This window comes from Ascaphus truei, chromosome 17 (genome assembly GCF_040206685.1).
Source record: "Ascaphus truei isolate aAscTru1 chromosome 17, aAscTru1.hap1, whole genome shotgun sequence".
Taxonomy (NCBI): Eukaryota; Metazoa; Chordata; class Amphibia; order Anura; family Ascaphidae; genus Ascaphus; species Ascaphus truei.
In genome coordinates this window covers 19,688,838-19,716,277 of record NC_134499.1, presented here as the reverse complement: position 1 = coordinate 19,716,277, position 27,440 = coordinate 19,688,838, and the positions used below count along the sequence as shown (strand labels likewise).

General features: G+C 52.0%; 1 protein-coding gene across 1 annotated transcript; it reads left to right on the top strand.

The window, feature by feature from the left end:
• Positions 1 to 1,947: 1,947 nt before the first annotated feature.
• MAPKAPK3 (MAPK activated protein kinase 3) lies at positions 1,948 to 22,591 on the top strand. Its single transcript, XM_075574194.1, has 10 exons — positions 1,948 to 2,247; positions 8,821 to 8,960; positions 12,822 to 12,886; positions 12,973 to 13,052; positions 14,856 to 14,982; positions 15,070 to 15,145; positions 15,875 to 15,999; positions 19,901 to 19,986; positions 20,933 to 21,013; positions 21,428 to 22,591. The coding sequence occupies exons 1-10, from the start codon at positions 2,053 to 2,055 to the stop codon at positions 21,578 to 21,580; spliced, it is 1,128 nt and encodes a 375-aa protein (XP_075430309.1). The 5' UTR covers positions 1,948 to 2,052; the 3' UTR covers positions 21,581 to 22,591.
• Positions 22,592 to 27,440: the final 4,849 nt, after the last annotated feature.

The following is a 27,440-nucleotide window of genomic DNA, read 5'->3' as shown; positions in this document are numbered from 1 at the left end:
CTCTGTACCTCCTCATACCACCACATATACCCCAATACAAAAATCCTATTGTATAAACTGGATATTTAATGAAGGCAATGTCCTATAATCTGAGACACAGACCCTATAAAAGTCCTATTGTATAAACTGGATATTTAATGAAGGCAATGTCCTATAATCTGAGACACAGACCCTATAAAAGTCCTATTGTATAAACTGGATATTTAATGAAGGCTATGTATTGTATTGTATGTCTTTATTTATATAGCGCCATTAATGTACATAGCGCTTCACAGTAGTAATACATGTGGTAATCAAATAAATAACAGATAATATAAATAACAGATCATGGGAATAAGTGCTTCAGACATAAAAGTAACATTAAGGAAGAGGAGTCCCTGCTCCGAGGAGCTTACAGTCTAATTGGTTGGTAGGGAGAACGTACAGAGACAGTAGGAGGGAGTTCTGGTAAGTGCGTCTGCAGGGGGCCAAGCTTTATGTATCGTGTGTTCAGAATATCCACAGTGCTATTCATATGCTTCTTTAAGCAAGTGTGTCTTAAGGTGGGTCTTAAAGGTGGATAGGGAGGGTGCTAGTCGGGTACTGAGGGGAAGGGCATTCCAGAGGTGCGGGGCAGTCAGTGAAAAAGGTTTAAGGCAGGAGAGGGCTTTAGATACAAAGGGGGTAGAAAGAAGACATCCTTGAGAAGAACGCAAGAGTCGGGATGGTGCATAACGAGAAATTAGGGCTGAGATGTAAGGAGGGGCAGAAGAGTGTAAAGCTTTAAAAGTGTGGAGGAGACTTGAGTGTGAGATGTGGGATTTGATCGGAAGCCATGAGAGGGATTTCATGAGGGGAGATGCTGAGACAGATCTAGGAAAGAGTAGAGTGATTCTGGCAGCAACGTTTAGGATAGATTGTAGGGGAGACAGGTGAGAGGCAGGAAGGCCGGACAGCAGGAGGTTACAGTAATCAAGACGTGAGAGAATGAGGGCCTGAGTCAGAGTTTTAGCAGTCGAGCAACAGAGGAAAGGGCGTATCTTTGTTATATTGCGGAGGAAAAAGCGACAGGTTTTAGAAATGTTTTGAATGTGAGGGGCGAATGTGAGAGAGGAGTCGAGTGTGACCCCTAGGCAGCGTGCTTGGGCTACTGGGTGAATGATCGTAGTTCCAACAGTAATGTGGAAGGAGGTAGTAGGGCCAGGTTTGGGAGGAAGTATGAGGAGCTCTGTTTTAGCCATGTTGAGTTTAAGGCGGCGGAGGGCCATCCAGGATGATATATGTCCTATAATCTGAGACACAGGCCCTATAATCTGAGACATAGGCCCTATAAAAGTAATCTCCCCTATAATCTGAGACACAGGCCCTATAAAAGTAATCTCCCCTATAATCTGAGACACAGGCCCTATAAAAGTAATCTCCCCTATAATCTGAGACACAGGCCCTATAAAAGTAATCTCCCCTATAATCTGAGACACAGGCCCTATAAAAGTAATCTCCCCTATAATCTGAGACACGGCCCTATAAAAGTCCTATTGCATAAATGGGACCCCGGATGCAGGCTCTGTCCTCAGTGTATTGGCCCTACAGTATAAAGCAGGCTATTCCCTTCCAATGGCAGTTTAGCTTCATTTATTTACACTTAGATTGTAAGCCCTTCGGGGCAGGGACTCCCTTTCCTAGTGTTACTTTTATGCCTGAAGCGCTGATTCGCACTGTGTGTTATAATATCATGTCACGTGTATTACCGTTGGGAAGTGCTCTGTACCTGATGGGGCTGTATAAATAAAGATATACACACATACATTAAGGGGAATAACAATCCGCAGACTTTTCAGGTGACGGACATTCTGTGTAATGCAGTGAAGCGGTTAAACAGCAGGTTGCTGCTCTCCTCCCCCTCACCCCCTCTCCTCCCCCTCACCCCCTCTCCCCCCCCCCCCCCCCCCTCACGCTAGAGGCACAGATGAGCAGTGGGAGGGTCCTGTCACTGTGACACTGGGACTTTAGCACTGAACTGCCATCATGGGGTTGGTGTCGGAGACTGGCAGAGAGGCCTGAGTCCCGGCCACCATGGAGGAGAATGGCAATGAGCAGGAGACGGGCGATCAGTGCCCCTCCTCGCCAGCCCAGACCCCCAAACTGGAGATAAAGCGTCATGCCATCACCGATGATTACAAAGTGTCCAAGCAGGTGCTGGGCCTGGGCATCAACGGCAAGGTGCTGGAGTGTTACCGGAGGGACAGCGGGCAGAGGTGTGCGCTCAAGGTGAGTGCCATGAATGGGGGCGGGCAGAGGTGTGTGCCAGCCACAGGGGCGGGCAGAGGTGTGCGCTCAAGGTGAGTGCCATGCAGAGGTGTGTGCCAGCCACGGGGGTGGGCAGAGGTGTGTGCTCAAGGTGAGTGCCAGCCACGGGGGTGGGGTAGAGGTGTGTGCCAGCCACGGGGGTGGGGTAGAGGTGTGTGCCAGCCACGGGGGTGGGCAGAGGTGTGCGCTCAAGGTGAGTGCCATGCATGGGGGCGGGTAGAGGTGTGCCCTCAAGGTAGTGCCAGCCACGGGGGTGGATACAGGTGTGCATTCAAGGTAGAGCCAGCCATGGGGGCGGGCAGAGGTGTGTGCTTAAGGCGAGTACCAGCCACAGAGGCTGGCAGGGGTGTGTGCTCAAGGTAGTGTCAGCCACGGGGGTGGGGTAGAGGTGTGCCCTCAAGGTAGTGCCAGCCACGGGGGTGGATACAGGTGTGCATTCAAGGTAGAGCCAGCCATGGGGGCGGGCAGAGGTGTGTGCTTAAGGCGAATACCAGCCACAGAGGCTGGCAGGGGTATGTGCTCAAGGTAGTGTCAGCCACGGGGGAGGTGAGCAGAGGTGTGTACTCAAGGTGGGTGCCAGCCACAGGGGAGGTGGGCACAGGCGAACACTTATGGTCGGTGCCAGCCACGGAGGTGGGGAGAAGTGTGCGCTCAAGGTGCCTCAGTGACACCACGTTACACACCATGGTAGGATGTTATAGTGCACTAGTTGTGTGTGTTGTATGTATGTATATATTTATATAGTGCCATACAGGTACATAGGACTTTACAATACACGTGACATAATATTATAACACAATGGGAATAAGCACTTCAGAGATAAAACAATAGGAAAAGGAGTCCCTGCCCCACAGAGCTTACAATCTTGTGTTACAAGCAGTGTATGTGGGAGAAGCCCTGTATCTCGTTGTGTTGGGTGTGTGTTTGTGTCAGTGTGCACAATTGGAGGGATGAGCAGTGCGGGTGTTACAACCTGCTCCATGTTTAGATGCACTGATATGAGGCTTGAGTGTGTGTTCTTGTGTGACAGAGGCCTGAGAGAGCGTGTGTTCTTGTGTGACAGAGGCCTGAGTGTGTGTTCTTGTGTGACAGAGGCCTGAGTGAGTGTGTGTTCTTGTGTGACAGAGGCCTGAGAGAGCGTGTGTTCTTGTGTGACAGAGGCCTGAGAGAGTGTGTGTTCTTGTGTGACAGAGGCCTGAGTGAGTGTGTGTTCTTGTGTGACAGAGGCCTGAGTGAGTGTGTGTTCTTGTGTGACAGAGGCCTGAGTGTGTTCTTGTGTGACAGAGGCCTGAGTGAGTGTGTGTTCTTGTGTGACAGAGGCCTGAGAGAGCGTGTGTTCTTGTGTGACAGAGGCCTGAGTGTGTGTTCTTGTGTGACAGAGGCCTGAGTGAGTGTGTGTTCTTGTGTGACAGAGGCCTGAGTGAGTGTGTGTTCTTGTGTGACAGAGGCCTGAGAGAGCGTGTGTTCTTGTGTGACAGAGGCCTGAGAGAGTGTGTGTTCTTGTGTGACAGAGGCCTGAGTGAGTGTGTGTTCTTGTGTGACAGAGGCCTGAGTGAGTGTGTGTTCTTGTGTGACAGAGGCCTGAGTGAGTGTGTGTTCTTGTGTGACAGAGGCCTGAGTGAGTGTGTGTTCTTGTGTGACAGAGGCCTGAGTGAGTGTGTGTTCTTGTGTGACAGAGGCCTGAGAGCGCGTGTGTTCTTGTGTTACACAGAGGTCTGAGTGAGCATGTGTTCTTGTGTGACAGAGGCCTGAGAGTGCGTGTGTTCTTGTGTTACACAGAGGTCTGAGTGAGCGTGTGTTCTTGTGTTACACAGAGGTCTGAGCAGGGTCGGCCAGTCCATTAGGCGAATCTAGCGGTCGCCTGGGGCGCAAAGGTCCTAGGGGCGCATTGATAATAATATTATTAGGGAGTGGAGCGGCAGTGGAAGACGATGTCAGCGGAGGGAAGACGTTGAGACAGCGGGCGGCGGTGGGTTGGCTGTGGCAGGCGAAGACATCCGATCGGAGCAGGAGCACAGGAGACGGCAGGGGAGGTGCACGTTGTAACACCGGCGCCGGAAGACAGGTGCTCGAAGTCAGACGCCGGTTAACTTCCGGTGTTACAGCATTTACCTCCCCTGCCGTCTCCTGTGCTGAGTGAGCGAGGCCTGAGTGAGCGTGTGTTCTTGTATTACTCTGAAGCCTGAGTGAGCGTGTGTTCTTGTGTTACACAGAGGTCTGAGTGATCGTGTGTTCTCGTGCGACAGAGGCCTGAGTGAGCATGTGTTCTTGTGTTACACAGAGGTCTGAGTGATCGTGTGTTCTCGTGCGACAGAGGCCTGAGTGAGCATGTGTTCTTGTGCTACACAGAGGTCTGAGTGAGCGTGTTCTTGTGTTACACAGAGGTCTGAGTGAGCGTGTGTTCTTGTGTTACACAGAGGCCTGAGTGAGCGTGTGTTCTTATGTTACACAGAGGCCTGAGTGAGTGTCTGTTCTTGTATTACTCTGAGGCCTGAGTGAGTGTGTGTTCTTGTACTACACAGAGGTCTGAGTGAGCGTGTGTTCTTGTGTTACACAGAGGCCTGAGTGAGCGTGTGTTCTTGTGTTACACAGGTATGAGTGAGTGTGTGTTCTTGTGTTACACAGAGGCCTGAGTGAGTGTGTGTTCTTGTGTTACAGAGGCCTGAGTGAGCTTGTGTTCTTGTATTACTCTGAGGCCTGAGTGAGTGTGTGTTCTCGTGCGACAGAGGCCTGAGTGAGCGTGTGTTCTTGTATTACTCTGAGGCCTGAGTGAGTGTGTGTTCTTGTATTACTCTGAGGCCTGAGTGAGCGTGTGTTCTTGTATTACTCTGAGGCCTGAGTGAGTGTGTTCTTCAGTTACACAGAGGTCTGAGTGAGCGTGTTCTTGTGTTACACAGAGGCCTGAGTGAGTGTGTTCTTGTGTTACACAGAGGTCAGAGTGAGCGTCTGTTCTTGTGTTACACAGAGGTCTGAGTGAGCGTGTGTTCTTGTATTACATGCTGTTTGTGGTTGTATTGTAGCTGTAGGTGTGTTTCACATTGTGTGCGCACTGTGGGAGGTGGTTGTGTGGTTAGTGTAGGTGCAGTCTGCAGTGTGTTATATGTGTGGGTGTGTAATGGGTACCCTATGGGGGGGGGGGGGGGTGTCCTTGTGTCCGATTGTGCTCAGGAATGTGTCTTATTTAACTCTTGTCTCCCAGAGCCTGAAAAATAAAACAGAGTTATAGGGATCAATATGAGGAGTTATAGGGAAGGGTTATATGGGGTAATAGGAGGAGTTATAAGGAGCGGTTATATGGGGTAATAGGAGGAGTTATAGGGAAGGGTTATATGGGGTAATAGAAGGAGTTATAGGGAACGGTTATATGGGGTAATAGGAGGAGTTATAGGGAAGGGTTATATGGGGTAATAGGAGGAGTTATAGGGAAGGGTTATATGGGGTAATAGGAGGAGTTATAGGGAGAGGTTATATGGGGTAATAGGAGGAGTTATAGGGAGAGGTTATATGGGGTAATAGGAGGAGTTATAAGGAATGGTTATATGGGGTAATAGGAGGAGTTATAGGGAAGGGTTATATGGGGTAATAGAAGGAGTTATAGGGAACGGTTATATGGGGTAATAGGAGGAGTTATAGGGAAGGGTTATATGGGGTAATAGGAGGAGTTATAGGGAAGGGTTATATGGGGTAATAGGAGGAGTTATAGGGAGAGGTTATATGGGGTAATAGGAGGAGTTATAGGGAGAGGTTATATGGGGTAATAGGAGGAGTTATAGGGAGAGGCTATATGGGACAGAAAGGTATATAGGGCAATAGGTTATATGATAATGGGGTGTACAGTATCAGTTTTTTTGTATATAACCCCTTAGGTGTGAGATGATTATATTATATCTGCGCTGTTCTGGGCCTCTGTGTGTGTTATGATGGGGGAGGGGGGTGGGGGAATGTTACTGCTGTAACCAGAGCCATGGGGTGTATGAGGCACGCGCACACGCAGGCGCACACGCAAACATATATATATCATTTCGTCACCTAGCAAGTTCTGTGCTCTAAATAGAAGCTGATCTGACTGGAGCCCCCTCCTATACACAACCGATACCCCACCTCACAACACACACACACCCGATCTCCCCCCTCACAACACACCTGTCATCATTGACACAACCATGAATTCTGCATTATATCAGAAGATTCTAGAGGAGAATGTCAGGCCATCCGTCTGTGAGCTGAAGCGAAAGTGGGACATGCAGCAAGACAATGATCCTAAACATACAGTACAAACTGATCTACAAAAGAATGGCTGCAGAAGAAGACATTTCGCATTTTAGAATAGCCAAGTCAAAGTCCGGACCTAAACCCCATTGAAATGTTGTGGCATGAACTGAAGCGAGCTGTCCATGCAAGGAAGCCCTCAGATGTCACTGAGTTGAAGCAGTTCTGTAAGGGGGAATGGGCCAAAATTCCACAAACCCAATGTGAGAGACTGACCAGCAGTTACAGGAAACGCGCAGTTGAACTCATTGGTGGTCAAGGGGGCGCCACCACGTACTGAATCTAAAGGGGGCGCCACCAGGTACTGAATCTAAAGGGGGCGCCACCAGGTACTGAATCTAAAGGGGTCGCCAGCAGGTACTGAATCTAAAGGGGGCGCCACCAGGTACTGAATCTAAAGGGGGCGCCCAGAGGTACGGAATCTAAAGGGGGCGCCACCAGGTACGGAATCTAAAGGGGGCGCCACCAGGTATGGAATCTAAAGGGGGCGCCACCAGGTACGGAATCTAAAGGGGGCGCCACCAGGTACGGAATCTAAAGGGGGCGCCACCAGGTGCGGAATCTAAAGGGGGCGCCACCAGGTACTGAATCTAAAGGGGGCGCCACCAGGTACGGAATCTAAAGGGGGCGCCACAAGGTACTGAATCTAAAGGGGGCGCCACCAGGTACTGAATCTAAAGGGGGCGCCACCAGGTACTGAATCTAAAGGGGGTGCCACCAGGTACGGAATCTAAAGGGGGCGCCACCAGGTACTGAATCTAAAGGGGGCGCCCCCAGGTACGGAATCTAAAGGGGGCGCCACCAGGTACGGAATCTAAAGGGGGCGCCACCAGGTACAGAATCTAAAGGGGGCGCCACCAGGTGCTGAATCTAAAGGGGGCACCACCAGGTACTGAATCTAAAGGGGGCACCACCAGGTGCTGAATCTAAAGGGGGCGCCACCAGGTGCTGAATCTAAAGGGGGCGCCACCAGGTGCTGAATCTAAAGGGTCACATACTTTCTCACACATGGATATTGAATGTTTAATCATTTGTGAATACATGTGATCTATTATTAGGACTTAAATTAAGATCTAATAACATTTTAGGTTTGACATATGTGAAAATCCGAAGTAGTTCACAAACTTTCTCGCAAATGTATATACAGGGTCACACTGTCACGGGAGACCAGGCAGGACTAATACCAGGGAACAATATCGCCGTGCAGAACACGAGTTTATAAAATTAATTTATTGGAAAAGTATATCCACAACTACACAAAACACACAAACATCACACATACCCAACTGGGGGATACCCTGCATACCTAGTTGCAGGGACCAACTTGCAGAGATTTCCCCTGTTCCCTCTTCTTGCCCAGTGCCTACAGGACTGGGTTTCAGGCCTGAGACCAGCACTGGAGTGGACACTGCAGTTTCTCCTACCTCTGTAACTCTCTGCTGTCTCTGTCTCCTAGGGGTCTCCCTCCCCACCTTTTTATACACTTAACACATAATATCGCAACACTTTAGGCCAGGTGCTGCCTACATGCCCGGCCCTGATTGGGGGGTAGGAAGGTGCCGCCTACATGCCCGGCCCTGATTGGTGGGTAGGAAGGTGCTGCCTACATGCCCAGGCCCTGATTGGTAGGTAGAACTGCAACATAACAAGGATACAGGGAAAGGTCACAGACCAAGCTGCAACAATTCTCCTGCAAACATATTAACCCCTGATTCCTGAGGTGCTGGAACCAAGTAAAGACATATACTGTATACATAACATATCATGCAATACCAATGTATTACTGACGGGTAGGGGTAATGGCAGACTTAACCTTTATTAACAGCAGCCATAATTACCCCTACCGTCACACACACTGCTATGTATATACACTGGTATGTAATATGTATATAACAGGGTCACACTACTATGTATATACACAGATATGTACAGTAATATGTATATACATGTGCACACTGCAATGTATATATATATATATATATATATATAGTTATACGTTACCGTTCCAAGGATTGGTAAACAAGAGACAGCACTCAATGTTGAAAATCAAAGTGTATTAGTGAAAGCAAAAATACATCCAGAAACCCAACGTTTCGGTCCTACAGAATGGGACCTTCCTCAGGGGGTATGTATATACACGGGTATGTAATATGTACACACAGGTGCGCATTGCCAAGTACGTATTTTGACCCAGGGTATTTCTGCTCCCCCTGCCTGAGTAACCGGGTATTTCCTGCCCCCGCTCACTCTCGTGCTCTCCCTCAGATCCTGTATGACGGCCCCAAAGCTCGGCGGGAGGTGGAGTATCACACGAGGGCCTCCGGAGGGCCACACATTGTCCATGTCCTGGACGTGTACGAGAACGTTCACCGCGGGAAGAGGTGTCTGCTCATCGTCATGGAGTGGTAAGGACACACAACACAACACACTCCAAGGAGAGGTGTGTGCTTATTACCATGGAGTGGTATGGACACACAACACAACTACACAACATAACTACACACAACACACTCCAAGAAGAGGTGTCTGCTTATTATCATGGAGTGGTATGGACACACAACACAACTACACACAACAGACTGCAGGAAGAGGTGTCTGCATATTGTCTTGGAGTGTTATTGACACACAACACAACATAACTACACACAACACACTGCAGCAGGTGTCTGCTTATTGTCCTGGAGTGGTATTGACACACAACTACACAACATATCTTCACACAACACACTGCAGGAAGAGGTGTCTGCTAATGGTCATGGAGACACAAACAGATATCACACAGACACACACACACTGACATATTGGGGCTTGCATATCAAGACAAAAGTCTTGCAATTTAGCAAGAAACATGGCTCCAGATTTGCAAAAGAAAACATATTTTTGGTTTCAATAGGACGTTCTCTCTGATACATACGCCTCAATGTGTGTGTCTGTGAGCTGTGTGTGTCTGTGAGCTGTGAGCTGTGTATGTGACTGTGAGCTGTGTGTTTGTGTCTACGAGCTGTGTGTGTGTCTGAGAGCTCTCTGTGTGTGTGTGTGTGTGTGTGTCTGTGAGCTGTGTGTTTGTCTTTGAGCTGTGTGTGTGTCTGTGAGCTGTGAGGTGTGTGAGCTGTGTGTGTGTCTGTGAGGTGTGTGTGTGTGTCTCTGAGCTGTGTGTGTCTTGTGAGCTTTCTGTGTGTGTCTGTGAGCTGTGTGTGTCTGCGAGCTGTGTGTGTGTGAGCTGTGTGTGTGTGTGTGTGTGTGTGTGTGTGTGTGAGAGCTGTGTGTGTGACTGAGCTGTGTGTGTGAGCTGTGTGTGTCTGTGAGTTGTGTGTGTGTGAGCTGTGTGTGTCTGTGAGCTATGTGGGTGTGTCTGTGAGCTGTGTGTTGTGTGTTTTGCCATTGTGCTTTATGTGCCAGAACGCAAGGTGGGGAGATCCAGCCACACACACACACACACCGATACACATCGATACACACACATACACACACTTTCTCCCCCTTACGCCTAATCTCTCTTAGGCTAAAGCCATGGTGCCTCAGACCGCGCGGAGGCGTCCGCACGCTGAGCGATCAGACTAGTTTAAGGCGGTGATCGCGTCAATGCGGCGCGGAGGCGGGAGGGGGCGCGCGTTGCGCAAAAAATCAGTTGAAACTGATTTCTTGGCGCGACAGGCCGGTCACGTGAGCGGTGCGCCCAATGATTGCGAACTAGCTCCGTGACGCCCCTAGGAACGCCCCCCCCCCCCCACGGCCCGTCCACCATGGCCAGGGAAAGCACCCGCTTCACGTGGGTCACTTGGTCCCAGTCTTAGGCTGAGTCCATGCTCCCTGCTTGCTCGCTGAGGCGTGCTGAGGCGCAGGGAAAGCGGGTGCTTTCCCTGGCCTTGCGGTTGCTTACCGCACGCGCCGTCAGCGGGCCGTCAGGGGGCGGGCCGGGGGCGGGCGCGTCATTGTCCGGGGGCGGGCCAGTGACGTCACGGAGCTGGTTCGCCCTCATTGGACGAACCGCTCACGTGACCGGCCTGTCGCGCCTGCAAGCGGGGGAATTTTAAATTCCCCTAAGACCTGCGCTTCCGCAAGCGCGCGGAAGCGCAGGTGAGCCCCTACTAAAGCCGCTCTAATTGCGGCTGTAGTGGCTCAGTGCTGAGCGCGCTTCCGGTAGCAAGCACGTAACATGGCCGAGCTCAGACTGGCTGCTACGTCCGCGCCTCCGCCGCGCGCTCCTGCAGTCCAGCGATCTGCGCTCAAACTGCAGGAGTTGGGTCGCCGCGTTTGGGGGCGTGACGAACACGTCACAGAGCTAATTCGCCTTTATTGGCTGAACCAGCCCCCGTGACGCGACTGCAGCCCAAAATTTCAATTTGGGTTGTGGCGGCAAAATGTCGCTGAGCCAACCCTGTAGTTTGCCGCCACAAGCAGTTTCTAGTGTGACAACTGCCCTCCACTAGCCTCACAGAGTGACGGTCGTGCGCGCAAGTCGCGAGGCATCCTGTCTGATCTGGGCCTAAGTCTCAATTTACTCCTCTCTCTCTCCCTGCCCCTCTTTCTCTCCCTGCCCGCCTCTTTCTCTCCCTGCCCCTCTTTCTCTCCCTGCCCGCCTCTTTCTCTCCCCTCTCCCCACCCCTGTCCACCTGCCCGCCTCTTTCTGTCCCTTCTCCTCTATCCCCTATTCCCACCCCACTCCGCCTGCTCCTATTCCCTCCCCACTCCCCCTCTGCTATTCCCACCCCACTCCCCCTCTGCTATTCCCACTCCTCTCCCCCTCCGCTATTCCCACCCCTCTCCCCCCTCTGCTATTCCCACTCCTCTCCCCCTCCGCTATTCCCACCCCTCTCCCCTCCGCTATTCCCACTCCTCTCCCCCTCCGCTATTCCCACCCCTCTCCCCCTCCGCTATTCCCACTCCTCTCCCCCTCCGCTATTCCCACCCCTCTCCCCCTCCGCTATTCCCACCCCTCTCCCCCTCCGCTATTCCCACTCCTCTCCCCCTCCGCTATTCCCACCCCTCTCCCCCTCCGCTATTCCCACTCCTCTCCCCCTCCGCTATTCCCACCCCTCTCCCCCTCCGCTATTCCCACCCCTCTCCCCCTCCGCTATTCCCACTCCTCTCCCCCTCCGCTATTCCCACCCCTCTCCCCCTCCGCTATTCCCACTCCTCTCCCCCTCCGCTATTCCCACTCCTCTCCCCCTCCGCTATTCCCACCCCTCTCCCCCTCCGCTATTCCCACTCCACTCCACTCCGCCTGCTCCTATTCCCACTCCTCTCCCCCTCCGCTATTCCCACCCCTCTTCCCCTCTGCTATTCCCACCCCTCTTCCCCTCCACTATTCCCACCCCTCTTCCCCTATCCTATTCCCACCCCTCTTCCCCTCCGCTATTCCCACCCCTCCCCCATTCCCACCCTCTCCCCCTATTCTATTCCCACTCCTCTCCCCTCCTCTATTCCCACCCCCCTCTCTCTCTCCCCCTTCTCCTCCTCTCCCCCTTCTCATCTCTCTCTCACTCCTCCTCTATCCCCCTCCTCTTCTCTCTCCCCCACCTCTCATCTCTATCCCCCTCCTCCCTCTCTCCCCCTCCTCCTCCCTCTGTATATCTTCCCCTACTCCTCTCTCTCTCTCTCCCCCTCCTCCTCTCTCTCCCATCCTCCTACCTCTCTCCCCCTCCGCCTTTTTCCTCCTCCTCTCTCTCCCTCTTCCCCGCCTCTCTTTCTCCCCATCCTCTTACTCTCTTTCTCCTCATCCTCTTCCTCTCTCCCCCCCTCCTCCTCTCTCCCCCCCTCCTCCTCTCTCCCCCTCCCTCTCCCCTCTCCATCTCTCCCCCTCCTCCTCCTCTCTCGCCCCCTCCATCTCTCACCCTCCTCCTCTCCCTCTATACCCTCCTCTCCCTCTATACCCCTCCTCCTCTCTCTCTCTCCCCCTCCTCTCCCCCTTCTCCTCCCTCTATCCCCCTCCTCTCCATCTCTCTCCCTCCTCCTCTCTCTCCCTCCTCCTCTCTCCCCTTCCTCCTCCCTCTGTTTCTCTCCCTCCTCCGCTCTCTCTCCCCCTCCTCTCTCTCCCCCTTCTCCCTCTATCCCCCTCCTCTCAATCTCTCTCCCTCCTCCTCTCTCTCCAACCTCCCTCTGTTTCTCTCCCTCCTCCTCTCTCTCCCCCTCCTCTCTCCCCCTTCTCCTCCCTCTGTCCCCCTCCTCTCCATCTCTCTCCCTCCTCCTCTCTCTCCCTGCTCCTCTCTCTCCCTCCTCCCTCTGTTTCTCTCCCTCTCCCCCTCCTCCATGTCTGTGTGTGTCAGTATGCAGGGCGGTGAGCTCTTCACTCGCATCCAGCAGAGAGGAGACCAAGCGTTTACGGAGCGAGGTACGGAGCCTTTGGGGGTCAGAGGTTAGGAGATAGGGGTGCTCAGAGTGTACTGTCCCCGTACTCACCCCTCTCTCACCCCACAGAGGCCTCGGAGATTATGCGTGACATTGGGACAGCCATACAGCACCTACACGGACTGAACATCGCTCACAGAGACGTCAAGGTCAGCTCATGTGACCCCGTGTGTGACCCCGTGTGTGACACTGTGTGTGACCCTGTGTTCTCAGTGTGTGACCCTGTGTGCTCCGTGTGTATGACATGGCGTGCTCCGTGTGTGTGACAAGGCGTGCTCCGTGTGTGAGACATGGCGTGCTCCGTGTGTGTGACAAGGCATGCTCCGTGTGTGAGACATGGTGTGCTCCGTGTGTGAGACATGGCGTGCTCCGTGTGTGTGTGACATGGCGTGCTCCGTGTGTGAGACATGGCGTGCTCCGTGTGTGAGACATGGCGTGCTCCGTGTGTGAGACATAGCGTGCTCCGTGTGTGAGACATGGCGTGCTCCGTGTGTGAGACATGGCGTGCTCCGTGTGTGAGACATGGCGTGCTCCGTGTGTGAGACATGGCGTGCTACGTGTGTGAGACATGGCGTGCTCCGTGTGTGTGTGACAAGGCGTGCTCCGTGTGTGAGACATGGCGTGCTCCGTGTGTGAGACATGGCGTGCTCCGTGTGTGAGACAAGGCGTGCTCCGTGTGTGAGACATGGCGTGCTCCGTGTGTGAGACATGGCGTGCTCCGTGTGTGAGACATGGCGTGCTCCGTGTGTGAGACATGGCGTGCTCCGTGTGTGAGACATGGCGTGCTCCGTGTGTGAGACATGGCGTGCTCCGTGTGTGAGACATGGCGTGCTCCGTGTGTGTGTGACATGGCGTGCTCCGTGTGTGAGACATGGCGTGCTCCGTGTGTGTGTGACATGGCGTGCTCCGTGTGTGAGACATGGCGTGCTCCGTGTGTGAGACATGGCGTGCTCCGTGTGTGAGACAAGGCGTGCTCCGTGTGTGAGACATGGCGTGCTCCGTGTGTGTGTGACATGGCATGCTCCATGTGTGTGACAAGGCGTGCTCCGTGTGTGAGACATGGCGTGCTCCGTGTGTGTGTGACATGGCGTGCTCCGTTTGTGTGAGAAATGGCGTGCTCGGTATGTGACCCTGTGTGCTCCGTGTGTGTGATTTTGTGTTCCCTGTGTGCTCCATGTGTGACTCGGCATGCTCCGTGTGTGTGACAAGCCGTGCTCCGTATGTGTGACCCGGCATGCTCCGTGTGTGCGACAAGGCGTGCTCCGTGTGTGTGACAAGGCGTGCTCCATGTGTTTGACATGGCATGCTCCATGTGTGTGACAAGGCGTGCTCCGTGTGTGTGTGACATGGCATGCTCAGTGTGTGTGACAAGGCGTGCTCAGTGTGTGTGACATGGCGTGCTCCGTGTGTGTGACATGGCATGCTCCGTGTGTGTGACATGGCATGTTTCATGTTTGAGACATGGAGTGCTCCGTGTGTGTGACATGGCGTGCTCCGTGTGTGTGACATCGCATGCTTCGTGTGTGTGACAAGGCGTGCTCCGTGTGTGTGACATGGCGTGCTCCGTGTGTGTGAGACAAGGCGTGCTCCGTGTGTGTGTGACAAGGTGTGCTGTGTGTGTGTGACAAGGCGTGCTCCGTGTGTGTGTGTGACAAGGCGTGCTGTGTGTGACAAGGCGTGCTGTGTGTGTGTGACAAGGAGTGCTGTGTGTGTGTGACAAGGCGTGCTCCGTGTGTGTGACAAGGCGTGCTCCGTGTGTGTGATAAGGCGTGCTCCGTGTGTCACAAGGCGTGCACCGTGTGTGACAAGGCGTGTTCCGTGTGTGAGACACTGTGGGCTCTATGTGTGTGTGTGTGTGTGACACAGTGTGCTCCGTGTGTGTATGTGTGGCACTTTGTATGTCATTGTGTTCCTCTGTGTCACTCTCTCTCCCTGTGCCCCTGTCCCCACAGCCTGAGAACCTCCTGTACACCTCCAAGGACAGAAGCGCTGACCTAAAGATCACAGATTTTGGCTTTGCCAAAGAGACGACGGTGCAGAACGCCCTGCAGACCCCCTGCTACACCCCGTACTATGTGGGTGAGTGACGGGTGTGGAGGCAGACACTCCCCCAGCCTCTCCCCATAGATATAAGTAACACCCCCTCTCCCCTTTGTTTCCTGGCAGCTCCGGAAGTGTTGGGCCCAGAGAAGTATGACAAGACCTGTGACATGTGGTCACTTGGTGTCATCATGTACATCCTGTGAGTATGACATGGGCAACCATGGGACTGAGCAGGGACATTACACAGTGACACTACAAACTAAGCCCACCCCCATCTTTCTCCTCCCACCTCTCATTCCTCCCCCCCATCTCTCATCTCTCCCCCTACCTCTCACCTCTCCCCTTCTTCCCCCAACCTCGCATCTCTCCCCCCACCTCTCATCTCTCTCCCCCCACCTCTCATCTCTCTCCCCCACCTCTCATCTGTCCCCCTACCTCTCATCTATCCCCACCTCAACCCTCCCCCATCTCTCATATTTCCCCCTACCTCTCATCTCTCCCCCCCACTTCTTCCCCTAACCTCGCATCTCTCCCCCACCTCTCATTTCTCTCCCCCCACCTCTCATCTTTCTCCCCCCACCTCTCATCTCTCTCCCCACCTCTCATCTCTCTCCCCCCACTGCTCATCTCTCCCCCACCTCTCACATCCCTCCCCCCACCTCTCATATCCCTCCCCCCCACCTCTTATCTCCCACCCCCCACCTCCCTCCTCCTTTCTCTCCCACCTCTTCACTTCCCCTCCACTTTCTCTCTCTCTCCTCCCTCATCTCACTCTCCCCTTTCTCCCCCCCTCCCTTCTCTCCACTCCTGTTTCCGCCTTCCCTTCTCTCCCCCTCTCTTCCTTTTACTCTCTCTCCCCCCATCCTTCCCCCTTGTCTCCTCTTTTCCCCCCACCCCCACCCACCGTCCTCTTCTCTCCCTCCCCCAGTCTCTGCGGGTATCCCCCCTTCTATTCTAACACAGGACAGCCCATCTCCCCGGGGATGAAGAAGAGGATTCGTATGGGACAGTACGAGTTTCCCACTCCTGAGTGGGAGGACGTCTCAGAGGAAGGTACACACCTGGGGGGAGGGAGGCGTCCTGGGGGGAGGTAAGGGACATGGGGGGAGGAATGGGGCCCGAGGAGAGGTAGGGGACCGGACCATGGGTAGGGAGGGGACCTGAGCAGAGGGAGAGAGCCTGGGTGGGAGGATGGCTTGGGGTTTGCGAGGCTGGGGGGACCCGGGGGAGGGAGGGGGCTGTCAGCTTGTCCTGTATGTGGGAGCCGGGGGCACTGATACAGACAGGTCTGGTACCTGGATAATCACACACACACACACACACCAACACACACACCAACACACACACACACACACACACACACACAGGCAGTGACACACACACACACACACTGACACACTGACACACACACACACAGGCAGTGGCACACACACACACAAATATACTGTGACACAAAAAGAGTGACACACAGAGTGACAAACAGACAGTGACACACACAGACAATGACACAAAGGCAGTGACACACACACAAACTGACACACAAGCAGTGACTCACACACACATGCAGTGACACTCACACACACATGCAGTGACACTCACACACATGCAGTGACACTCACACACACACATGCAGTGACACTCACACACACATGCAGTGACACTCACACACACATGCAGTGACACTCACACACACATGCAGTTACACTCACACACACATGCAGTGACACTCACACACACATGCAGTGACACACACATGCAGTGACACACACACGCAGTGACACACACACACGCAGTGACACACACACACACGCAGTGACACACACACACATGCAGTGACACTCACACACACATGCAGTGACACTCACACACACATGCAGTGACACTCACACACACATGCAGTGACACACACACGCAGTGACACACACAAATGCAGTGACACTCACATACACATGCAGTTACACACACACACACACACACACACACACACACACACACACACACACACACACACACACACACACACACACACACACACACACACACACACACACACACACACACACACACGCATGCAGTGACACACACACACACACACACATGCAGTGACACACACACATGCAGTGACACACACACGCATGCACACACACACACAGGGCGTATGACTGTCCCATAGAGGTTACAATCTAATGTTGGTAACTGAGGCAAAGACAGGAATATAAAGTAATTTACCCCAGGTCACAGGGAGCTGGCGATGGGGGGCAATCAGCTGTTCCCACTGCCACGGTCGGGGTATCCGGCCTCACATAATAAAGGTGAAGCCTGGCTGGCGGCCCCCACACCGTGTGTAATCGGCGCCTCTGTGAGGCTCATTCTGGCCTGTAGAGAAAAGAAAAACTGCGCATCTAATTGTATAAAGTTGTGACAATGTGATATATATAATAAAGTGACTTCTAAGATAAGGTACAGTATAAACCTATCTTACATAACGTGCACCCTAATTGCAGACAAATATACAATATTAAAATAATATTGTGACAATGTGGGATAGTACGATTCAGAAAATACATACAAAAACCTTCAGTAGTGATGCGTCTGCTGCTTGTCAAAGTGGCTGCCTCTGCACCACAAGAAGACATGAAAAAGAAACCGCGCACAACTCTCATAGTGTAAGACACTAATTATATTATTGCAAACACGTGAGGTAATATATCCACGTGCAAGATAACTCCGTTATAAAAGCAGGGCGTGTTCAGGGTACACGTTACCACTCGTGAGCTCGCTCCGTGGATCGTCTCCGCTGTCATCAACCCCCAGTCCGGAAACACGGCGTCCCTCGGTCCCGGAATCGCAAATCCAGAGGATCCTCCTTTGGTCACGGGTCCAGTCGAGCGTCCCATGGTTCCGGTACAGTACCGCACCAAATGTTCCCCTTGTAATCGGCTCTAGGGCTCACTTAGCCCAAGTATTAAGTCGCAGCTTCAGTCGCACAAAGCGGAGCCTGTGACGTCACTGGAGGTGTGTCCTCACGGACGCATCTCCTGTACAGGAGCAGGGAGTATACCGCAAACAGCTGATCGGGACGCAGGCACGGATACACCGCGATATAGAGTCTTTGAACACTTGAACAGCACTGTTAAAGACTCCATATCCCGGAGTGGTAACGTGTACCCTGAACACGCCCTGCTTTTATAACGGAGTTATCTTGTACGTGCGTATATTACCTCACGTGTTTGCAACAATATAATTACTGTCTTACACTATGAGAGTTGAGCGCGGTGTCTTTTTCTCTTTTTCCATGATCATTTTGGCCTGTGTATTGTGTGTAACCTCTTCCAGAAGAGAGCTTTGTCACTGTGTGATATCTGGACTCAGAACTGAAAGTCCTGCAAGAGTTTCAGAGCTGAGCCTAGTGATCCCACTGCTGCCACCAGAAAACAGCCTGTCACGGGAGACCAGAACTTTTAACACCTTTACCACCCGTATCACTATGACCAGAGAAACTGTGTGTCTTGGGGACTGGGATTGTATAAAAGTATTTTATTCCTTGTGGTAGTGTTTTCCCCGCACAGTAAGCAAGTCAGCAATGTCCTATGTGTTGCTAGCATTTCTCCGTGTGCAGACACAGTAATTCACTTAGCTGGGCTGCATACAGAGAAATACCGGTTTGTGACAGAGACTGAGAGCGGCTTCAGTACCAGGACAATGGTGAGTGGGGAAGGGCTGTAATTCAGGTCCGGAAACTGGTTCTCGGCGGTGCAGAGCCTTTGTTTTCCCGAGACGCTGAGGCGCTTACCCCACAGGGGGTGTAGGGCTGGCCAGGGGAACTGTTGCCAGGTCTCAGCCCCGTAGGCACGACTCCTATTGGCCAGTTCGAATTTCCCATTTGCCAGCGACTCCCTCCCTGAGGGGGAGGTCTAGAGTCCTTAAGCCTGCCCCCTTCTCTGATTGGTGCAGCCGGACAAGCCCTCGTCCTCCGATTGGCTGCATCATCACGATCTGTGCTCTGATTGGATGGCGGCCTCTGCTCCAGGAAAAAGATAGGCGACTGAGTCCTATGTAAGGCTGAGTCCCCAGTCTTCACTGTGGCACGTGCGCCCGGCGGGGTGGGGGGGGCGGCGCGTGCACAGTGCTACACCGCGATCTGCGGTCTGGGGGAGAGGGAAGGTTTGCGAAGGGAGGGGGCGTGGCTGTGGTTTTGCAGGGGCGTGGCCATGACGTCCCGCGGCTGGTTCGCCCTTATTGGCTGAACCACCGGCGGGGGCGTGGCCACTCCCCCGTCGCAGATGTCAAGTTCAAATTCCCCTGCCTCCCTGAAAACCTGCCGCGCACCGCTGGGGAAAGGTGCGCGACAAGGTAGGGACTGGGACCGGCCGGACTGGGGGGCGGGGCTTGATAGCACAGCGCACGCCGAGCCGTGCTCTGTGGCGGTGACTGGGACCGCAGCCTAAGAGGCACGGCTGATCAGATACCAGAAAGAGTTTGGAGTTAATCCGGCGAGATCTTGGAGCGTGAGACGGAGACTGTGACGTCACGAGTGGCGGGCGATTCGAAAGTGCTATTGGAAGAATAGCGCTGAGAAACCGGAGAAGAAGCTGTTCAGGGCAAGCCCACCGAAGCAGGCCCCTGCACCTCGCTGAGGCTAGATCCTTCCCCCCTCAGGCCCCCGTTGGTGAGTGTTACACAACGATTTGTGTTATTTGTTTGCTGACTCGCCAGAATAAACGTCTGTTTATTGTAATATTGTGTCCTGCCTGGTGATTGTGATCCCGGTGGTAAAGGTGTTCAAAGTTTTGGTCTCCCGTGACACTCACTTCAATGGCTGGTGTGTTAACCATTTCACTGCCAGAGGGTCAGAAATGCATTGTTCCCTTGTGTACTCTACAATGCAGGGTTAAAGGGGTCACAGGTGCAGCCTCAATAATCCTGACTCCCTCCTCTTCCCACGTGTTTCCAGCCAAGCAGATGATACGACTGCTGCTGAGGACAGACCCGACCGATAGGATGTCAATCATACAGTTCATGAATCATCCATGGATAAACGTACGTACCCCGCAGGGTGACACTGTGACACTGAGGGGACATCTAACATGGACCGCGTGCCTCCCCCGCAGGGTGACACTGTGACACTGAGGGGACATCTAACATGGACCACGTGCCTCCCCCGCAGGGTGACACTGTGACAATGAGGGGACATCTAACATGGACCACGTGCCTCCCCCGCAGGGTGACACTGTGACAATGAGGGGACATCTAACATGGACCACGTGCCTCCCCCGCAGGGTGACACTGTGACACTGAGGGGACATCTAACATGGACCACGTGCCTCCCCCGCAGGGTGACATTGTGACACTGAGGGGACATCTAACATGGACCACGTGCCTCCCTCACAGGGTGACACTGTGACACTGAGGGGACATCTAACATGGACCCTGTCCCTCCCCGCAGGATGACACTGTGACACTGAGGGGACCTCAAACACAGACCCTGTCCGAACCTTGCAGAGTGACACTAAGGGGACATCTAACACGGACCTCCCCCATAGGGTAACACTGAGGGGACCTCTAACACAGAGTCTGTCCTTCCCTCGCAGAGTGACACTGTGACACGGAGGGGACCTCTAACACGGACCTTGTCCCTCCCCCGCAGGGTGACACTGAGGGGACCTCTAACACTGACCCTCCTCCTCCCCCGCAGGGTGACACTGTGACACTGAGGGGACCTCTAACACGGAGTCTGTCCCTCCCCCACAGGGTGACACTGAGGGGACCTCTAACACAGTCTGTCCCTCCCCCGCAGGGTGACACTGAGGGGACGTCTAACACAGAGTCTGTCCCTCCCCCGCAGGGTGACACTGTAACACAGAGGGAACCTCTAACACAGACCATGTGTGTCCCTCCCTCCTATGCAGTCTGTCCCTCCCATGTGGTGACAGTGACACAGTGGCACATGTCTGCCCTGGTGACATGGTTCTTGTTATCATTACAGCAGTCCATGGTGGTGCCGCAGACCCCTCTGCACACTGCCCGGGTGCTGCTGGAGGACAAGGAGCATTGGGACGAGGTGAAGGTGAGTGACAAAGACACACAACCTCCCTGTCACCATGTGTATGTCCCAACGAGTAGACAGGAGCAGTCACTATAAACACTAGGACAATGCACAGATACCTCTGTCTCCCTCTCTCTTCCCCTTCTTGCTCTCTCTTCCTCTCCCTTCTTGCTCTCTCTCCCTCTTTCCCTTCTTGCTCTCTCTTTCTCTCTTTCCCTTCTTGCTCTCTCTTCCTTTCCCTTCTTGCTCTCTCCCTCTCTTTCCCTTCTTGCTCTCTCTCTCCCTCTTTCCCTTCTTGCTCTCTCTCTCCCTCTCTTTCCCTTCTTGCTCTCTCTCCCTCTCTCTTTCTCTCCCCCACCCTTCTTTCTCTCTCCCTCTCCCCTCCCCCTCCTCCTCCCAGTCCCTCACTTCACTCTCCCTCCCTTCTCTCCTCAGGAGGAGATGACCAGTGCTTTGGCCACTATGAGAGTAGATTACGACCAGGTGAAGATCAAAGATCTCAAATCCTCCACCAATCGTCTACTCAACAAGCGGCGCAAGAAACAGACTGATGGGGCGCCGACTCCCGCGGGCTGTGCCAACCAATAGCACTCTGTCAGAAAGGCGGGATACATTGGGAGTGGCCCCTGATGCTTGTGTGGCCCCTGATGGGTGCGGGAGTGTGGCCCCTGATGGGTGCGGGAGTGTGGCCCCTGATGGGTGCGGGAGTGTGGCCCCTGAGGGGTGTGGGAGTGTGGCCCCTGAGGGGTGCGGTAATCTGGCCCCTGTTGGGTGCGTTATTGTGGCACCTGATTGTTGTGTGGCCCCTGATTGTTGTGTGGCACCTGATTGTTGTGTGGCACCTGATTGTTGTGTGGCACCTGATTGTTGTGTGGCCCCTGATTGTTGTGCGGCCCCTGATTGTTGTGTGGCCCCTGATGGTTGAGTGTGGCTCCTGATGGTTGAGTGTGGCTCCTGATGGTTGAGTTTGGCTCCTGATGGTTGAGTGTAGCTCCTGATGGTTGAGTGTAGCTCCTGATGGTTGCAGATGTCTGGCCCCTGATGGGTGCGGGAGTGTGGCCCCTGATGGGAGTGTGGCCCCTGATGGTAGTGTGGCCCCTAATGGGAGTGTGGCCCCTGATGGGAGTGTGGCTCCTGATGGTTGAGTGTGGCTCCTGATGATTGAGTGTGGCTCCTGATGATTGAGTGTGGCTCCTGATGGTTGAGTGTGGTTCCTGATGATTGAGTGTGGCTCCTGATGGTTGAGTGTGGCTCCTGATGGTTGAGTGTGGCTCCTGATGGTTGAGTGTGGCTCCTGATGGTTGAGTGTGGCTCCTGATGGTTGAGTGTGGCTCCTGATGGTTAAGTGTGGCTCCTGATGGTTGAGTGGGGCTCCTGATGATTGAGTGTGGCTCCTGATGATTGAGTGTGGCTCCTGATGGTTGCAGGTGTCTGGCCCCTGATGGTTGCGGGAGAGTGGCCCCTGATGGTTGTGTGGTCCCTGCAGAGGTGACCCTGGGACACAGGGTAATTGTGGATATTTTAAACCCTTTGCTGCCGGGTCTTGGAAGAACCTGCGCTGTGAGTGTGTATATACATATAAATATTTATGTAACAGGACTGGTGATAATCTCATTTATCGGACTCACGTTGTACACACAGAACCCCCTCCGGGCTCAGCTCTGGAGGTTCCACGCTGATAACCAGCAGCCAGCAGTGAGAGCCAGCAAGAGGTGACCAGTATCGTACACAATACATATCAGGGGACGGGATTGCTACTCCGAAGAGCTTACCATCTAATACATTGTAAAACATTGAGAAACGGTGTGTGTAAATGCATTAAGGTGTTTGTGTGTCATTTGTGTGTGTGTGTGATTTGTGTTAAGGGGTGTGTCATTTGTGTTAAGGTGTGTGTAATTTGTGTGTGTGTGTGTGTGTGTGTGTGTGTGTAATTTGTGTTAAGGGCTGTGTGTAATTTGTGTTAAGGTATATGTGTGTTTAATTTGTTTTAAGGTGTGTGTGTGTGTGTAATTTGTGTTACGTGTGTATGTTTAATTTGCGTTAAAGTGTGTGTAATTTGTGTTAAGGTGTGTGTAACGTGTGTTAAGGTGTGTGTAATCTCTATTAAGGTATGTGTGTGTGTGTGTGTGTGTGTGTGTAATTTGTGTTAAAGTGTGTTTAATTTGTGTTAAGGTGTGTGTAATTTGTGTTACGGTGTGTGTGTGTGTGTGTGTGTGTGTGTGTGTGTGTGTGTGTGTGTGTGTGTGTGTGTGTGTGTGTGTGTAAATTGTGTTTAGGTGTGTGTGTAATTTGTGTTTAGGTGTGTGTGTAATTTGTGTTCAGGTGTGAGTAATTTGTGTTCAGGTGTGTGTAATTTGTGTTACGGTGTGTGTGTGTGTGTCTAATTTGTGTTAAGGTGAGTGTAATTTGTGTTAAGGTGTGTGTGAATTTGTCTTACGGTGTGCGTGTGTGTCTAATTTGTGTTAAGGTGAGTAATTTGTGTTAAGGTGAGTGTAGTTTGTGTTAAGGTGTGTGTAATTTGTGTTAAGGTGTATGTTTCATTTGTGTTAAGGTGTGTGTAATTTGTGTTAAGGTGTGTGTCTAATTTGTGTTAAGGTGTGTGTAATTTGTGTTAAGGTGTGTGTAATTTGTGTTAAGGTGTGTGTGTGTGTAATTTGTGTTAAAGTGTGTGTTTAATTTGTGTTAGTGTGTGTGTAATTTGTGTTAAGGTGTGTGCCATTTTGTATTAAGGTGTGTGTGTGCAATTTGTGTTAAGGTGTGTGTGTGTGTGTGTGCAATTTGTGTTAAGGTGTGCGTATGTGTGTAATTTGTATTAAGGTATGTGTATGTAATTTGTGTTAAGGTATGTGTGTGTAATTTGTGTTAACGTATATGTGTGTGTTTAATTTGTGTTAAGTTGTGTGTAATTTGTGTTAAGGTGTGTGTGTAATGTGTGTGATTTGTGTTAAGGTGTGTGTGTTTGTCTTTCAGAAGACGTATTAAGGCTTCAGTTCCCCTTGTCCCCTCCAGTTACTCCTCTTGTCCCTTCCTGTTACTCTTCCTGTCCCCTCTTTTCCCCTCCTGTTACTCCTCCTGTCCCCTCCTGTTACTCCACCTGTCCCCTCCTGTTACTCCTTCTGTCCCCTCCTGTTACGACTCCTGTCCCCTCCTGTTACTCCTCCTGTCCCTTCCTGTTACTCCTCCTGACCCCTCCTGTTACTCCTCTTGTCCCCTCCAGTTACTCCTCCTGTCCCCTCCTGTTACTCCTCCTGTCCCATCTCCGTGACACTGACACCTGCACAGTACACAGATAGAAAGTACCCCCCATCCCCTCTCTGCCCATTGTCCTCTACTCTGTCAAACCTCAGACTCTATTAGATCTTTTTTGGAATCTTTCATATTACGGATTTACCCTTGTGCCCATCCCAAGTATCTTTAATTCCTTACTGTATTAGCCCCTACCACCTCTGCTGGGAGTCTGGTCCGTGAATCCACCCCACTTCCCATGAAGAAGTACTTCCTCTCATTTCCCTTGAGCCTCCCACCCTCTTGTTCTAGCTCTCCTCTTCCCCTCCTCTCCCCCTCCTCCTCCACGTACAGTATATGAAAGTTTCTGTCTCCCCTCTCGCTCCTCTTTTCCAAGACATCAGGAAAGACGGGACAGCGACAACGTGGGGACATAAAACACATCCCAAGTAGGACACTACTACTAGAGAACTGCCATCTGCTGCCTGCGTCATAGGGCTGTCCTGTGTCACACTGCACTGTCACGTGTTCCTCCCAGACACTGGCATGTCTGATTCTGGCACTTACCAGAATGGGCCCATCCTACCCCAACCCAAAAGAAGACATGAGACCTGAACTCATGGTAAAAAGACAACATGCCTCTCATTACTAACCACCATTAAAACCACAACACACAATACTAACGGGGGACTTGTCAGGCTAGGCCAAATCCAAGCTTATGGGTACCTTCCACGTGGTCACCACCTGGCGACCCAATCCAGTGGTACCCCATGAGAACCGCGAAACTGACTGAACGAACAATGGAGGGGGAGGAACCCTCAGGCTAGATGGCCCTGCCAAACCTGGATCCCTTCCCCAGCTCAGATCTCTAACTATTAGGTTGAAAACCCTCTGAGATTAATTTACGTCTTATTGGCAAAAAATACTATTTATATAGTATTTCTTTGTACCAGCCTCATTATGTCTCTAACTCTTCATATATCTCCATCTCCATCTCTCCTTCCTTCTCCACTTCTCAGCTCACATGAACTCCTTTTTTACCTGCGCCCTCTGGCACTACACAGCTATACCCCCTGCACTAAAACTCACCCTTACAAATCCTCACACATTCTATTTCTCTCCTTGCTTCTGGGGACATCTCTCCCACAATCAACTTTCTTTGCTTTCCATCCTTTGTCTCACACAGTCCAGCTTTTTTTCTCCTCTCCCTCTCCACGGGGCGGTCATCTATCGCCCACCTACCTCTACTCATCCCCCTTCTGTCTTTCTCTCTGAGTTAGAATCCTGGCACTCCTACTTTCTCTCCTCAGACTCCCCTTCTCTTCAGGGACTTCAACTGCCATATTGATGACCCCTCTCTCCCTAGGACTTCCCGCTTTCTCTCTCTAACCTCTTCTTTTGGCCTCCACCAATGGACTGCAGCCAGCCCCCACAAGGACAGCCGCTACCTGCACCTGGTTTTTACCAAAAACGTTTCTCTCTGATTTCTCCATTTCCCCTTTACCTCTCTCTGACCATCATCTCATCTCATTTTCTATTGATGCCATACTGTAACAGGGCCTTAAAGCTGCAGTTCAGTCAATATCCTGCATGTGTGGTTTTTTTAATAAATCAGTTCTGTAGTAAGAAAAAATACTTTTAGCATTTTCTGTTTTTAAAAAAACAACTTTGAAAGACCAATTTTCTTGTATTCTAACTGCCCCTTCATGTCCTGTCACAAGCCCTGGCACACCCCTTTGTCAGCCCTGCCCTCCCTCTAGCACATGTCAGTGCAGGAGTGCTCATGAATATTCATGAGCTTCCACTGACTGACAGAAGCAAATAAAAACAAATGCCAGCTCTAATTATGTCACCAAATTTCGCCTATCAATACATGGAGAACAAATTGATCGGCAGCTATACAGTTCTTTAGGTAATTAGAGATTGCACACATGAAACTATGGAAGTAAAAAAAAAAAAAAAAAAAAAGACTGAACTGCAGCTTTAACACCTGTCTAAAAGGGCTTCACATAGAAAGCCTGTATTTGTCTGATGAGTCAGGCAGAAAGCTGGTTAATTACAGCTACAGAGAATTAGCCAGTCTCCACCTGGCTCATCAGACAGATAGAAGCGCCTCCTGCGTAATCCGCAGGAGATCTCTCTAACACTGAGAAATTGGTGCTGCCAGAGAGATCCCAGGAAACCAGACACTTTCCAGGATGCAGCGGACCCTGGAACCCGCCAGAGGGTGCACCTCACGAACACCAAACCCAGACCCGAAAACTGATGTAAAGAGGCCCTGCTTACAGGAACCTCTTTGGACTTTGGGTCTGAGGCTGGAAAGAGGCCTATCCTCCCAGTCCTTCAGATAGGGACTTATAGTGTGAGTTAGTCCCTACAGAGGGATAGGCCTGTTCTATTTGTTTTGTATGCTGACATGAAGCTGTATTGTTTTGAAGCTACAGCTAAATAAATGCCAATGTTTATTTCCCCAATCTATTGTCTCCCTGGTTGTACCTCTGCAATCGTCTCCTACACATATGTCCAGACATCCCCTCTGTATCCTCCCATCCTACACCTCTTCCTAACTCTCCTGACTTCCTCAACTCTTTTTACACAGTCACACAGGCGGACATGATGCTGCTGATCTCTTCTTCTCCCTCTACCACTTGCCCCGTTGACCCCATTCCCTCCCATCTCCTCAAGCATCTCTCTCCTACTCTAATCCCCACACTCACACATATTTTCAACTCCTCACTCCATTGTGGCACCTTTCCCTCCTTCAAATATACAACAGTTATACTCTTACTCAAAAACAGCAAGCTTGACCCTACCTGTCTCTCTAACTATCGTCCTGTCTCGCTCCTGCCTTTTGCCTCTAAACTCCTTGAACAGCTTGTATTCTTTCGCTTGCTCTATTTTCTTGCCACCTATTCTCTCCTCTACAAGCTGGCTTCCGCACTTCTCACTCCACCGAAACAGCCCTCCCCAAAAAACGAATGACCTCCACGCTGCCAAAGACAAACGTCATTACACTCTGCTCATATTACTTGACCTCTCTGTAGCCTTCGATACCGTGGACCACCCTCTTCTCCTTCACATTCTCCATACTCTTGGTATTCGGAACAAAGCTCTATCCTGGATCTCCTCTTACCTCTCCCATCGTACTTTCAGTGTCTCTTCTGCTAACATCTCCTCCTCTATCGATCTCTCTGTGGGGGTACCCCAGGGCTCTGTCCTGGGA